The 13,808-nt window shown below is 35.0% G+C and overlaps 1 protein-coding gene and 1 non-coding gene across 2 annotated transcripts; both read right to left on the bottom strand.

Annotated features, from left to right (window-relative positions):
- Positions 1–2,309: 2,309 nt before the first annotated feature.
- Positions 2,310–4,433, bottom strand: LOC101248132 (uncharacterized). Its single transcript, XM_004247089.5, has 4 exons — positions 4,192–4,433; positions 2,932–3,746; positions 2,672–2,844; positions 2,310–2,564 (listed from the first exon to the last, which is right to left on the bottom strand). The coding sequence occupies exons 2-4, from the start codon at positions 3,709–3,711 to the stop codon at positions 2,444–2,446; spliced, it is 1,074 nt and encodes a 357-aa protein (XP_004247137.1). The 5' UTR covers positions 3,712–3,746; positions 4,192–4,433; the 3' UTR covers positions 2,310–2,443.
- Positions 4,434–13,669: 9,236 nt separating this feature from the next.
- On the bottom strand, positions 13,670–13,776 carry LOC112942239 (small nucleolar RNA R71). Its single transcript, XR_003248326.1, has one exon. It is a non-coding gene; the product is annotated as a small nucleolar RNA R71 (small nucleolar RNA).
- Between the last annotated feature and the right edge of the window lie 32 nt (positions 13,777–13,808).

Below are 13,808 nucleotides of genomic sequence, written 5' to 3'. Positions count from 1 at the left end.
TATATTTCTTTTTCCTAATTTATAATGAAAAAAAATATACAAATTTGTTAGATGAATAAGGATGAGTATAAACTAATGCAAAATTGTAAAGATACTCCTACAAATACAAATGTATATCAGTTTATCAGGTGAATAAGTACTAATCAACACCAATACAAATAAGGGCTTAACTATTACTTATTAATTCATAGTAGACAACAGAAATTACACTTTTTCAATTTATTTTTAGAAATATTATCAAGTATTTTCACATGTTATTAATATTTAAATAATACTATTTTAGATTAATTTAAGTCAAGTAAGAATTCTAAACAGTTCAAGTACTATTTTTATTATTTTCATTTAAATATTAATAATATGTGAAAATATTTAGTAATATTTCTAAAAATAAATTGATCGTGTAGTTTTATTGTCCACTATCAATGAATACTAGTTTATAAACAATTTATTAGATGAATCCGGACAATAAACAACAATCTCTTCATTTGCATCAAATTTGAAATTATTACATTAAAGACTGTATATTGTCTAAGTGTCTTCCATAATTATTAGACAACACATGCAATTGAAGCTTGTAGTCAAACCCATGAAGTGCTTCAGTCTGAGTTAGAACACCTTGAGAAAAATTCTGTTGGAGAGACTTCAAAATTTTAGTTATGCTTCTATGGTTGGCAAGTTAGTACCTCCACCCTATTTGCAATTTATGACAACAATATATCCAGTGAGATTCCACGAGTGGGGTCTAGGGAGGGTGTGAGGTAGAGAGATTGTTTCTGATAGACCCCCGAGGCTTGACAAATATTAGAGCTTAAGCTTTGACACTTAATGTATGAGTAAATAAAAAAAATGTTAAAAGTAGATGTATATCAAATCTTTCGATGACTTTGATCCACATCAGTAAACTATCTAATACGAAATTCATTCCCAAGCATCTGGGTGAAACATAGATACTCTGTAACAGCAACATACTAGTTTAGACACAGATTCGACATGCACTTAACATTCTCCTATGATTTTCAATATATTGACTATCCAACTTGCAAAATCAACATCCTAAGGCGGAAAGTTTGGCATTTAATAGTAAATCAAAGAGAACATGTCAAATTTTACATGAAGAGTCAAAGTTCTAGACTCACCTACCAGTAGGAGAGTACTCGATGAAAATGCATATGAATGACGGATGACCTGTAGTAGTAATGGAATTTTCCAAGCTCATCGTCTTGTTTCCACCTATATTCCATGCTAGTTTCTAACTTTAGCTAATAAATCTTTGATGCATTGAATCCTAGACTAGTTGACGTGTTATTCTACCTTGCTCTCAAAATTTTGAAGATTTCTCTTGGACATTCTAAGTGACAACATAAATTTTTTTCCCTCCCAAATTCCTCTACCCCTAAACCCCAACAGAAAGAAGAAAAGTTCACAGCTTTGAACAGAAAATGAATAGCAAGGCAGGCCCATTATCCACCAAGTTCCGAACCATGCACCACTAGACCTCAAGGATTTCTCGGTTATCAAAAAAAAGTTGCTCCTATCTTAGTGTTTCCCTTCTGTACTGGTTGATACTCAATAGATTGTTCATTGTGTCTTCATGCTGGCTTGCTTTCTAGAACAATCACACTTTGTAAGGTCCATGTATGATATATCTCTGGTCACATGAATATCGACGATCATGTATGATTATAGTTGTGTAACTTGCTATCAGTAGATATTAAAAAATTGGAACCATTTTGAAATGTTTCCTGATACAATATGATGCAATTAGTTGTAAAATAGTTGTAATTGCAGGTCCATGAATTCTTGACATAATCTCATATTTCAGACATTTACTTTGTTATTTCAGCCACTGTACAAGCATAACATGCTTTCTCTTTCCCTATTCTTAGGCATTAACTGCACAGTTAGTTGGAAGCTAAGTCTACATTGAGCAAAGAAGGTCAATCAGCAATAGTGTTTCAACTTCCAATTGCCTTACTTGTTATCTTTTTATCCTAGCCTTAGAAGTTGGCCTATGTTCCTGGTTGCTTAGTTCATTGATTGAAACAATTACAAATACCCTTGGATAACTTGAAAATGGTTCACTTACTGCCTTTTTTGCCGTTCATGGGGTTACTTGGGTGATCACAACAGTAGGAGAAAAGAGAAGTCTCGTGCATCAGCTTTATTACTACCTAAGATGCTATTTACTGGTTCTTCCTAATTGCTTGTGAAGCTTTTACAATCTTTGTTCTTCCTATTCGAATAAATGATGTACTTTCAAGTCAAGCAGTTGCACCATTATTTAAGTGTTAGTCGTTCAATCATAAAAGTATGAGAAAAGATAAGTCCTGTGCATCAGTTTTATTACTAACTATATGCTAAATTACAGGTTCTTCCTAATTACTTGCTAAGCTTCTACCAACTCTTCTGCAAATAATTCAACGAAAGATAATGTACTTGCAAGTCAAACAGTTATAGAAGCCGTGGCTACAGTATGCACCATTGGTTGCGTTTGTGTTTCATCATTCTCATCCTCCTCATCTTCTATTTCCCAGAGGAAATTAGCATAAGCAGCATGTATGTGACTGTTAACACATCAAACAAGATAAAATAGTCAGTTTTGTAAAGTAAATAACATGTTCATGAATTTCAAAAAGACTTGAGTTTTCTTGGTGGTGGGTGAGAAGAAGACCTGTTACTGGAGGCTGTTTGGACTGCTCTTTCGAAATAGCTCGTGGCTCTATCTGTATCGTGGTGAAGCTCCCATATAAGCTTAGCATATTGTGAAAGAATTTCACCATCACATGGATCTGCTAAGATAGCTCTTGAATAGTATTCCTCTGCCCCTTTAAGGTCTCTCTTTGTCTGCTCCAACACGAAAGAAAAGCAAAATTAGCTATTGTCAATGACTGAATAAGCAAAATAAGAGAAGGGACAAAAGCAAAGACTCACTTCATATAAAAAGTTGGCATAATTCCTCAAGAATAATGAATTGCCAGGATTCTCTTCTATCATTTTCTTGTAATGCTCTTCTATATGAAGTCCCTGGCTGTCACCACCATCCCTATCGAACGCTACTGGGCGATAAACACCGCCTCCTCCACCTCCTATGCCACAGCCACCATCATCAAAGCAACCACTATCAGCAACCCCAAGTCCTCTTGCTAGGAACATCTCTTCTCTGCCTTCAACTATATCTATCTTCGAATTTCGACTCACATGACTCATTTCCTCTTTCACAGTATTCATTCCCAAACTGTTCTGTCCACTTATGCAATCAAAGTCATCGCTGTCATCGTCGTCCGAATGAAGCTCCCTTGAATTGTGAATGGAGAAAGATGGAATGGTTTCCAAGAATGATTTCGGTGGTTTACGCGAAAGCATGTTGGTTGGTTTAGAGAGGGTAAATTCATCAACTACTTCATCAGTTGAAACTTTTACTAATCCTTCCAAGTTCCCTTCAGATTGAGCTCTTCTAAAACCATGAGATGGGAATTTGTTGGCATTGCTGATCTCAGAAAATGAAGGAGAGATTGGAGACTTACAAGGGTATAAACTTCTATTAAAATTCTGATATCCACCATGGCTACATGAGAGTTTGCTGTAACTATGGTGAACGGAATTGGGTGTGTGATTTGGGGTTAAATCAGACTGATGATGATGGTGATGACTGTTGGGACTCTCTGAGTGTAAAGATCCAAGAAGTGGTGTTGAAGAACTCCTTAGCAGCATTTTCTTGATTCAAGAGACAACAAGATTCAAACTTTCTGTCACAATAACAAGGTTAAAAAGATTAGCAGCATTTTCTTGATTCAAAGATTCAAACTTTATGATATTATAACAACGTTAAAAAGATCCAGTAGCATCTTCTTGATTTTCTTGATTCAAGATACAAAAAGATTCAATCTTTCTCATATCATAACAATGTTAAAAAGATTTAGCAACATTTTCTTGATTCAAGAAACAAAAAGATCCAATCTTTATGATATTATAACAAAGTTAAAAAGATTTAGCAACATTTTCTTGATTCATCAAACAGAAAGAATCAATCTTCATGATATTTTAACAAAGTTAAAAAGATTAAGTAGCATTTTCTAGATTCAAAAAAAAAAAAAAAGATTCAATCTTTCTGATATTTTAACAAAGTTAAAAATATTTGGCAGCAATATCTTGAATTTCTTGATTCAAGAGACAAAATAAAGAGAAATGTACCTCAAACACAAAAAAAGTTCTTGAAAACCTAATGGACAAATTGGGAAATAAATATATGGCCTTATTATATAGAAAAAATAGATCTTGATATTATTTTTTATAATATAAAATTAGAAGATATGAATAGTTGTTAAATGAAAAGAAAATGGAGTGGTGGAGAATTAAAGATTCCAGCTATAGTAGCTTTAAAAATATCAGATTGCTCAATTATTATTTTCTTATTGAAAAGGTCAAGAGTGGTTGCTTCTTCACATGTGGGTTTGGGCTGATATGCTCCGTTGGTTTACCAAAAACAAATTTGAGTTCATATTCATAAACCCCACTTGAAATGGAAAAAATATGTTTAATTTTGCAACCATTTTTTGGCAAAATTTGTTGACCATATAGAATTTGTTTAATTTGAAGAAAAAAAACATGTTTTTAGAGCCAAATATAATTATTGAGTTCTTTTAAAATGTTAAAACTCACCTCAAATTAATATATTTTAGGAGGACAGAAAAGTCTACTTTATTTCATGTGTATTATTAAGGATTTTGAGATGATAGTATGAAAAGATGGATTTGAAGTACGAATTTAATTTGTTGTACATTCTTAGGTTTTATAATTGAAAACAGTTAAGATTTTAAAATTATTCGTCCAAAATTATATTATATGTTCTTATCATTGATTTTTATACTTGTTTTATTTTTCTTTCTAAATTTTGTTAACATCTCTTTAAGTGGTTATGTCAAAAGCCCAAAAGTGCTATCAATTATTATTTATTACTCAATTTAAGAAAGAAAAATAAAACAAGATCGATATAAAATTCAAATTCTAAACCTCATTTACAATGGTGCAGTCAATCATCATTACATTATATGATATTTTGAGTGTGAATTCACATAGCTAAACACTACTATATAAAATTTTGAGAGGAAAACATGAATTCACGTGAATCTAAAACTCGTCCAGCACACACCCATGTTTATTTATGACTCTAACTAATTCTATTTATCTTTCCTCCTCATTAAACAGCTCTTGAAGTTGATATAACTTCAAGGCAGTTATAATGTGCTCAATTACATTTTTTTCTTGAAAAAACATGATATAAATAATAAAAAATCATCAATGATAATGTCTAATTTACTAAACCCCAATTTTAGTAATATTCGTTCACTAGAAATTGCCTTTAACGACTTACAAAAGATTAATCTAACTCTTATTTTTATTTTGATTTGTGTCGTAGTCTATTGTATGAAACTCTGAAGCTAATTATCTTAGTTGCACTTGACAATTAGTAATATAACGTTTAGCACGGTGTTATTATGCTACAATTAACACATTCCATGCTTAATTGATAAGTATGTAACCGATGATTCTAATAATACTAGATGGGAGAGGCCCGTGGCAAGCACGGGCCCAATAGTCAAAATATCAGTATTAATGAATCATTGATGATAGTTGTTGTAGAAGATGGTCAATGTGATATGTTATATACTATTAAAGAAATACAAAATATATGTACAACTGATATTGGACATCAAAATATATTTTTTTTTACATATGAGATCAACTTGTAATTGTTTATCATATCATATGTAGAGGATGCTGCTGTTCATTTTTAGTTGTTGAATTTTCACATGAGTTTCTTCTCCTCTGCCCTTTTTTGTTTGATTTGCTAAGAATTTTTAGTTGCTGATCTTCTTTATCTAATTTTCACATAAGTTTCTTCTCCTCTGCCCTTTTTTGTTTGATTTGCCAAGAATTTGATTTCCATCCTGTGCTAGCTACTTTGTCACAATAGACCACAAATACATAAAACAAAGTTAAAAATTACCACTCCAACACAGGCTAAGAAGTGTAGTTGAAATGAAATTAGTAAGTCAAAATAGACTCCAAAGGAGTAATAGAAATGATCAGTCTAGAAATAACTAATACTCAACACTGAATTACATGTGCTACTGCAAGGGCATACCTTAGCTTTTCCTCATGGATTGTATCCTCTTAATTTGAAACAGACTTGATTCGGGCACTACAAATACAAATTAATGAATAGGATCAGTTTGACATTGAACAACCTGGGAATGGAACCAGCCTGCATTGATGCCCATCCACTACTCTTTTGAAGCACCACCTGCAAATGTAGTGGATACCTACAGATAAAGTAGGAACCTACTTCCTAAGGAAAATAAAATATAATGAATGGTGAATCTTATAATTTAGAAAACCTTAAGCTCCACAGCAGCATCAAGGTAATGACCAAGTTTTATCATCCTCAACTCCAGATATATAGAAGTCCATGCATACACATTTTGGCTAGTAGTAGGGAGATATTTCGTCAGGAAAATCTTCAAATTATGACCAAACAAAAAGTCATACCAAACCATTGAATTTCATCCATAAATGGAACAGTTCTTTTGAATATCAAAGTTATGATGACAGAGGAAGTAGGAGCTTCAAACTTGATATGCAGAGATATCCACCCCATTCATGAGATGGTGTGCAGGAGGAGACGATGTATTACATCACAAAATGTTCTCATTTTGCTTAATACAGAATGTGTACGCCAAATTCCTTAAACCGAGCACCAACAAATGGAGTCATTGAAATGCTCATAGAGTCTACAGTATCCAAGTGAAGTCCTATTTTCCAAAGGCATAGTCTCAACAGGAAAGCTAGTAACCTTCACTGCACCTTTGCTCCAATTGTGAAGGAGACTGTTGGCATGAAAAAAACCTTTCCACGGTCAACAGTCGATTCTCCCATTGGGTTTGGGAGACGCTCGTAAAGTTGTCAGTCAATTAGCAATTTGTATTGAACAAAAGGAGAAAGTTATAGCGACAGGACTTCTCACCTCAAATAAGATCTTTGATGAATCAAAGGTATCTTGTGCAGATACTATCTGTGGGAGGGTTTGATGTGTAGATTTTGTGGCAACTAATTTCATGTTTCTAATTGATCAATTATCTGCTCAATTTATAGATGGCTGACGACGAGGATGAAGATGAGGATTAGAATGATGATGGATCACCAGAGGATCAAGCAGCATTTATGGGAGAACTTGAAAATTTTTACAGGGAGAGAGCCATGGAATTTAAACCACCCAAGTTTTATGGCATTCCTCTTAATTGCCTGAAGTAAGTGCCTGATGTTTTCTGATTGCACAGATCTTTCATTTAGCATCAGGTACATATATGATTCTTACCATGAAATTGTCTGATGGGTTGTGGAGATCTGTGATCAGATTGGGTGGCTATGATCGGGTACGTCTTTGTCTTCTTAACTTGTATGTGACAATATTTTATTTCTATTATACAAGTTTATAGGGTCACTTACTTGACAATTTAAGCATTTTTTCACTTCAAAAAAAATTTCACATACATAAATAAATAAATTCCAGGGGTGCTGTAAAGGTCAAGGTCAAACAATTTGATTTATTTGACAGTTTGGCATCAGGATGCACTGTAAACCTAAAATAAATGAACAAAATGTCCCCTTTTGTCAAAAAAAAAAAGATTATGTGAATCTCCTCATTTTTATTTTTATTTTCGATTTCAAAAACATGAGGCGATGAGGGAAGTGGGAGTGACACGGTTTGGACATGTGAAAGAGTTGTGAGAGGTTGGCTATAGCATGTCTAAGGAGGGGTAGAGGACGACTGAAAAAGAATTAGCAGAAGTGATTAGACAGCAAAACATGACGCATCTTTAATTCACTGAGGACATGACTCTAGACAGAAAAGGTATGGAGGTTGACGATAAAGGGTACAAAGGTAGACAAGTGTTGTCGTACTTTCATGTGTGAGAGGCAGTGGGTCAGTTTCCTCTTCTCAACTTTTCCTTATTTAGTAGTATTAGATGGTATTCAGGTAATATCTTTTTCTTCAATTTTCACTACTACATGTTGCTTCATTTCCACTGTTTATCTTGTTATCATTAATCTTTTAATCCCTTCTATTACAGCAAACAGTATAAAACTTCAGAGATTCCATACACATTCTATTAAAGCATAGAAACCTCACACAGAGTATTAGTCGAGACATCTTTCAATTTTACTCAGTGAATTCAATTGCCAAAAAAAGATCAAATTGAATTAATCAAATAAAAACATATCGAATGAATGAACAGAGTAAATAAAAAGCTACAAGTACCTGTTTAGCCATGGATTTTTGTTGATCAAGTGTCGGAACTTCCTTTGATTTGCAAAAACTACGCCCTAACAACGGATCCACCATACATTCCAGCAATGCATCAACTACTTCCTCTGTTGCACACATCTTCTCCGTCACCTCCATTTTTTCCGTCATCTGATTCTAGTTCTAGTTCTAGATTTTAGTTGATAGAGCAAAAATCAATGATCGAAAACGTGAATTTCAATCAAAAATGCAATGGGCATGCAAAGAAGCATGGGTTTTAACGTTGTTTGGGGGGAAATTGGATTTTTCCTCTTCTTTTTTTTCAGGGTGTTAAAAAAATCTCACAAAAAAAACCACTTTTACCATATTAATAATTGATAAAATATAGGAATAGGTTGGAATAAAAGAAAAGTTAAGAATTAGATTTGTTCAATTGCATCCTAGAATGGCACGTACACAATGTAGAAACAAATTTAAGCCTAAAGGAGACACGTAGCAATTATACTGAAATGATATCATTTAACACAGCAAAATCATGAAAATTCCTCTGCTACTCTTATTCATTTCATCTTTGATGTACACCTTTTATTGCATAGGGTACCATTCATATTGCAGTGTTCGTACTTTCAATTGTCATTTCTAAAATAGGAGGATATATAATACTATTCAACTTTTAGTACTCCCACCTTTCTATTTTATGTGGCACATTTGATCGGGTACGGAGTTTAAAAAATAATGATGATTTTGAAATATTCATCAAATTGCCCTTAATACATAGTCATATTAAAAAGTAAAACTATTTTTATCTGTAGTGTACCTTTAAATACTTACCATATAAGGAAATGTGACATTTTATCTGGAATTGACCAAAAAGAAAATAGTGTTACATAAAACGAGATGGAGCGAGTAGTTGTTTTCTAATTTGAGTTCTTCGAATAAACAATTTCATGAACCTACACTAGGTGTGTATATGACCGTATTTGTTCGAGTTTTTCAAATATCAAATCAAATCATTTGTGCTGGATTTTTAAATTTATAAAATAACCAAATCAATAACACTCAGATTTTTCAACCTCGGTTGTTTTGGCTTTTTTCATGGTTTCCGGATTTTTGGGTTTTTCCGATAAAGTATTCATATAAATATATAATTTGCTTGTAGTTAAAATATTTCGTTAGTCCTACCAAAATATAACTATCTAATGTGTTTCTTGAGAAAATAACACAAAATGTGACATGACTAATGACACTAAAATATCCAACAAATAATAATAATAATGAAATCGTATAAACAATTATTGCAAATTAATAAGTCACAATGAAAATGATCATAATTTAAAAGTACTAAATCATCATGCTAAACTAAGTTTAATAAGTATTAGTTGCATGACTAAATATTAAAGGAAATTAAAATTAGATTATGTATTTTAATAGTCTAAACCAATGTAAAATTAAAGAATAAATATTCAACATTATTCTCATTCTTAGTGTTGAATTGGTTTACTTTTTGCATTAGTATTAATTTGATTTTGATTTAAATTTTATTATAATTACCAACATCTGTGGATTATAATCTTTATTGGACCATTCAGAATTTCAAGTTTCAAACTTGAAATAATATATTTAAAGATAAAAATTATGAAAAAGCATAAAAAATATTTAAAATTTATATCAAAGTAAACATTTCTATGTAAAAATTAAAATTTTAAAATTATATATATTATGTCGGGTTGGTTTGATATGGGATTTTTTTTAGTTAAAACCAAATCAACCCAATTATAGTCAGATATATTTTTTTCAATACCAAACTAAGTCAACCAAATCACTAGTCGAGTTTTTTTCGATTTTGACTCGATTTGCATTTTTGTTCGATTTCGATTCGATTTTGTACACCCGTAATTACTATATTTTCTTGTCACTTTTACTCATTTTACTTCTTAATAAGAATTGCAAATACTCATATTTAGAGTATACAATAACATTTGCATCATTACAAGACGTCAATTATATTTTATAGAACCAACTTGCACAATATTACCACCTAAACAAGAACACAAAAAGATAAATTAAACAAAAGATCGAACTTTCTTATGATGAAAATGAATAAATCTATACATTTATTTACATGACAATTAATCACCAAAAAAAAATTATTAGCTAGTCATTTACCTCAAAGTGACTTGTTTAAATCAGGAACACACTTAATAGATTAAATAACATTTTATAATACACTACTTAAACACTAACAATTTTAGAAAATAATTTAAGTGGATAAACTGTCATTTGATCATCCGTTATAAATTAGGACAAGTCGCTTCGATAATTAGTCCGTTTTGATTAAATACAGACATGAATAACCCTTTATGTTTATGCAATTTAATTAGGAAAAGTACACTATAGGGATACTGGTATTCATTCATGCCCCATCCTAAATAAACATTACAATTCACAATTATCACAATATAATTTGAAAATTTAAACAATCTATTTTTTATAAAAAAAAATAATTTATTCCCCCCCAAAAAAAATAAGGTTTGAAACTAGCTGTTAGAATGTTTTCAACATATAAATAGCCTTAAAAAAATGAATATAAGAATTCAAGTACTAACACACTATATAGAAAATCTCCATCTTCTTCATCAAAATCTCTCTCAACCCAAGAAGATTAAAGGTATGCTTTAAAAATCAAATATTGATGGCAACAATGAACAATGGAAACAACAGCAAGACTTCTACAACTGCTGCTCCTTATGCCTTCAGCAAAACAGACGCAGACTACTGCAAAGACTATTAATACTCAGTATGTTCTTAAAACTTGTCTTTTTTAAAAAAAAACTCAAATCTTTGAATTTTGATGTTTATAGTTGTTGGGTGTGTTTGTATTTTTATTTAGGAAGGGGGGATTTGAATTGATTTTCTTGATATGGGTTTTTGATCTGTTTGTGGATCGGGGTTAGGTCAAGGGTCGGGACGGGGGCTAGGCGAGAAGGGTTGGGGTAGGGGATAGGGGTAAGGGGTGGGGTCGTGAGGGTGGGTAAGGAGGGGAAAGGGGGTGGGGAAAGAGGGTGGGAGGGGTAGGGATAGGGGGTAGGGATAGTAAGGGGTGGGAGGGTTATGGGTGGAGAGTAGGGGGTAGGGGGTGAGGGTGGAGGGGGTTGGGGGGTAGATGGGCGGTAAGGGGTTAGTCGAGGGGGGGGGGGGAGGAAGTAGGGGGTTAGGGGTAGATGAGGGGGTTAGGGGTTAGAAGTAGACGAGCTGGAGAGTTGAGGGTAGACGAGAGGATCAGGTGGGGGTAAGGGGGATCCGGGGGGTAATGGGGTAGGAGGTTGGGGGGTAAGGGGTAAGCGGGGTATAGTGGGGGTGGAAGGGGGGTAAGCGGGGTGTAGTGGGGGTAAAGGGGGTAGGCGAGTGTTGGCGGTAGGGGATAGGGGGTGTATGTGAGGGTTGGAGGGTTGGGGGTAGGGGTTGAAGGAGGTGGGGGTAAGAGGGGATCGTGGGGGGTAAATGGGGTAGGTTGTAGGGGGTTTGGGGTGCTTCTTCTTCTTCAACTTCTTCTTCTTCTTCTTCTTCTTTTTCCTCTTCTGGAGGCAGGGGGATTAAGGTGATTAGTGGGGTGAGAGGGGGGTTAGGCGGGGGAAGGGGGGATCGCGGGGGTTGAGGTGGGTGGTGGTGGGGTGAGAGGAGTGGGGAAGGGAGGGTGGTTGGGGGTCGGGTTGGGGGTTAGGAGGGTATGAGGGGTAGGGGTGTTTGGGGTAGGGGAGGGTTGGGGGGCAAGCGGGGTAGGAGGGTTTTAGGGTAATGGCAAAAGAGATATGAGTTTTGGGGGTGGGGGTAAGGAGGGTAAGGGGTTTGAGGGTAAGCGTGGTAAGGTGTGGTGTAAGGGGGTAAAGGGGTTGGGGTCTGGGGGTTTTGGGGGAAGGGGTGTAGGGGAGGGTGAGGGCAGAGGGGTAGGGTAGGGGTAAGGGGAGGTAAGGTGCAGGGTAGAGGTGGGGGTGGGGTAAAGAGAGGTAATGGGTGGGGTGGGGGAGGGAGAGGGATTAGGGGGGAGGGGGTTGAAAGAGGTGGGTAGGCGGGGATTGGGGGGTTGGAGGGTGGGGTGATCGGGGTGGGGGTAAGGGGGTAGGTAGGGGCGAGATAGGCGGGGGGAGGGGTAAGGGGGTAGGCGGGGAGGTTAAGGGGCCTGGGGTTTAAGGGGGTAGGCGGGTGGGGTAAGGGTGGGGGTATACCTAGAAACCTCGAAACCTCGCTTGGGTCACCATATAGGAAGATAACTTAAATCTCGGTAATTAAAATCTCTATCCCCGTTAAATGAATATAGTTAGGGTGTTAATTACCGTAGGCGATTAAAGGTCGGGAGACCATAATCATACATTTAACCATGTGATTTAGTGACTCAATAGTTAGTAATACCCATTAAAATGATATTGATTAAATGATTCCTTTAAATGTCACAACCCTGGATCTTTCCTTAATCATTATTTGAAACCTTGAAACTGAATCGTGTTAATTATATTTTATATTAAGTTAGAAATAGAAAATAAATAATTCTTGAAATCCGGAATTGCATTTGTGTTGAACTAGAAGTTAAAAGAATTGGTAGCTTCTAATTCGTAAGGTCTTGTGGGTACGATACCCGACTCTTAAAAAGAGTCACTTTATTACTTGTACGACCACGTGTATTTGCGTGTACGATTTGGATGCAACAAGTTTGTGGCGCTGCTACCGGGGACATAAGAATTAGGAAATATTTGATTTTTCTGATTTCTCATGTAAAACGCAAGTGTTGACAACTTAATATTAGCATTTCATTGCTGCAGGTTGATGTGAAATTCCAAACTGGACAACGATCAAGAATTGTTGTCGCCTCTCTTAGAACCTGAAAGATTCATATACATAAGGTGTAGACAAGCTGAATATCCAATTCCTCTGGTAATTGGTGAACTACCATCTCATGTTACAAAAATAGAGGAAAGAGAGAAAGAATCTGAGACAATATCTGTTGTTGAGATAAAAGTTAGAGATGTGTCAATCCCACGCCCCACCAATATGATGTCTTGCATTCAGAAACTTGAAGTTGTTGGGAGATATGAACTGAAGCAGAGTATGAAGCAAATTTTGCACACAAATGGGCAATTCACTGGTCTTTCCCATGAGGATCCATAGTTCGTATTCAGAACTTCCTCGAGATCAGTAATACCTATACTCAACTAGAGTGAACAAAGATCATATGAGGCTCACATATTCCCCTTCTCTCTGCTTGGGGAAGCATAAAGATGGTTGAACTTAGAGCCTGCGAATTTAATCACCACCTGGGATGATCTAGCATAGAAGTTCCTCATTAGGTTTTTTCAATCTGGGAAAATATCTAAATTGAGGAGTGATATATTGAGTTTCAGGCAGACAGGTAGAGAGAATTTGTATCAAGCTTGGGATAGGTTTAAGTCGTAGTTGATAAGCTGCCTTCATCATCATCAATCTACTGAGGTGGTAGTCCATTCCTTCATTG

This window comes from Solanum lycopersicum, chromosome 9 (assembly GCF_036512215.1).
Source record: "Solanum lycopersicum chromosome 9, SLM_r2.1".
NCBI lineage: Eukaryota > Viridiplantae > Streptophyta > Magnoliopsida > Solanales > Solanaceae > Solanum > Solanum lycopersicum.
The sequence above is the reverse complement of the archived record's forward strand: the minus strand, read 5'-3'. Positions and strand labels throughout refer to the sequence as shown.

What these genes read in the sequence shown, in the direction of transcription:
- LOC101248132 (XM_004247089.5), bottom strand. Translation starts at nt 3,711, where the DNA reads ATGCTGCTAAGGAGTTCTTCAACACCACTTCTTGGATCTTTACACTCA. An exon ending in ATGCCAACTTTTTATATGAA is followed by an intron (nt 2,845 to 2,931) that starts GTGAGTCTTTGC and finishes GTGTTGGAGCAG; the next exon opens with ACAAAGAGAGACCTTAAAGG. An exon ending in CAAACAGCCTCCAGTAACAG is followed by an intron (nt 2,565 to 2,671) that starts GTCTTCTTCTCA and finishes ATGTGTTAACAG; the next exon opens with TCACATACATGCTGCTTATG.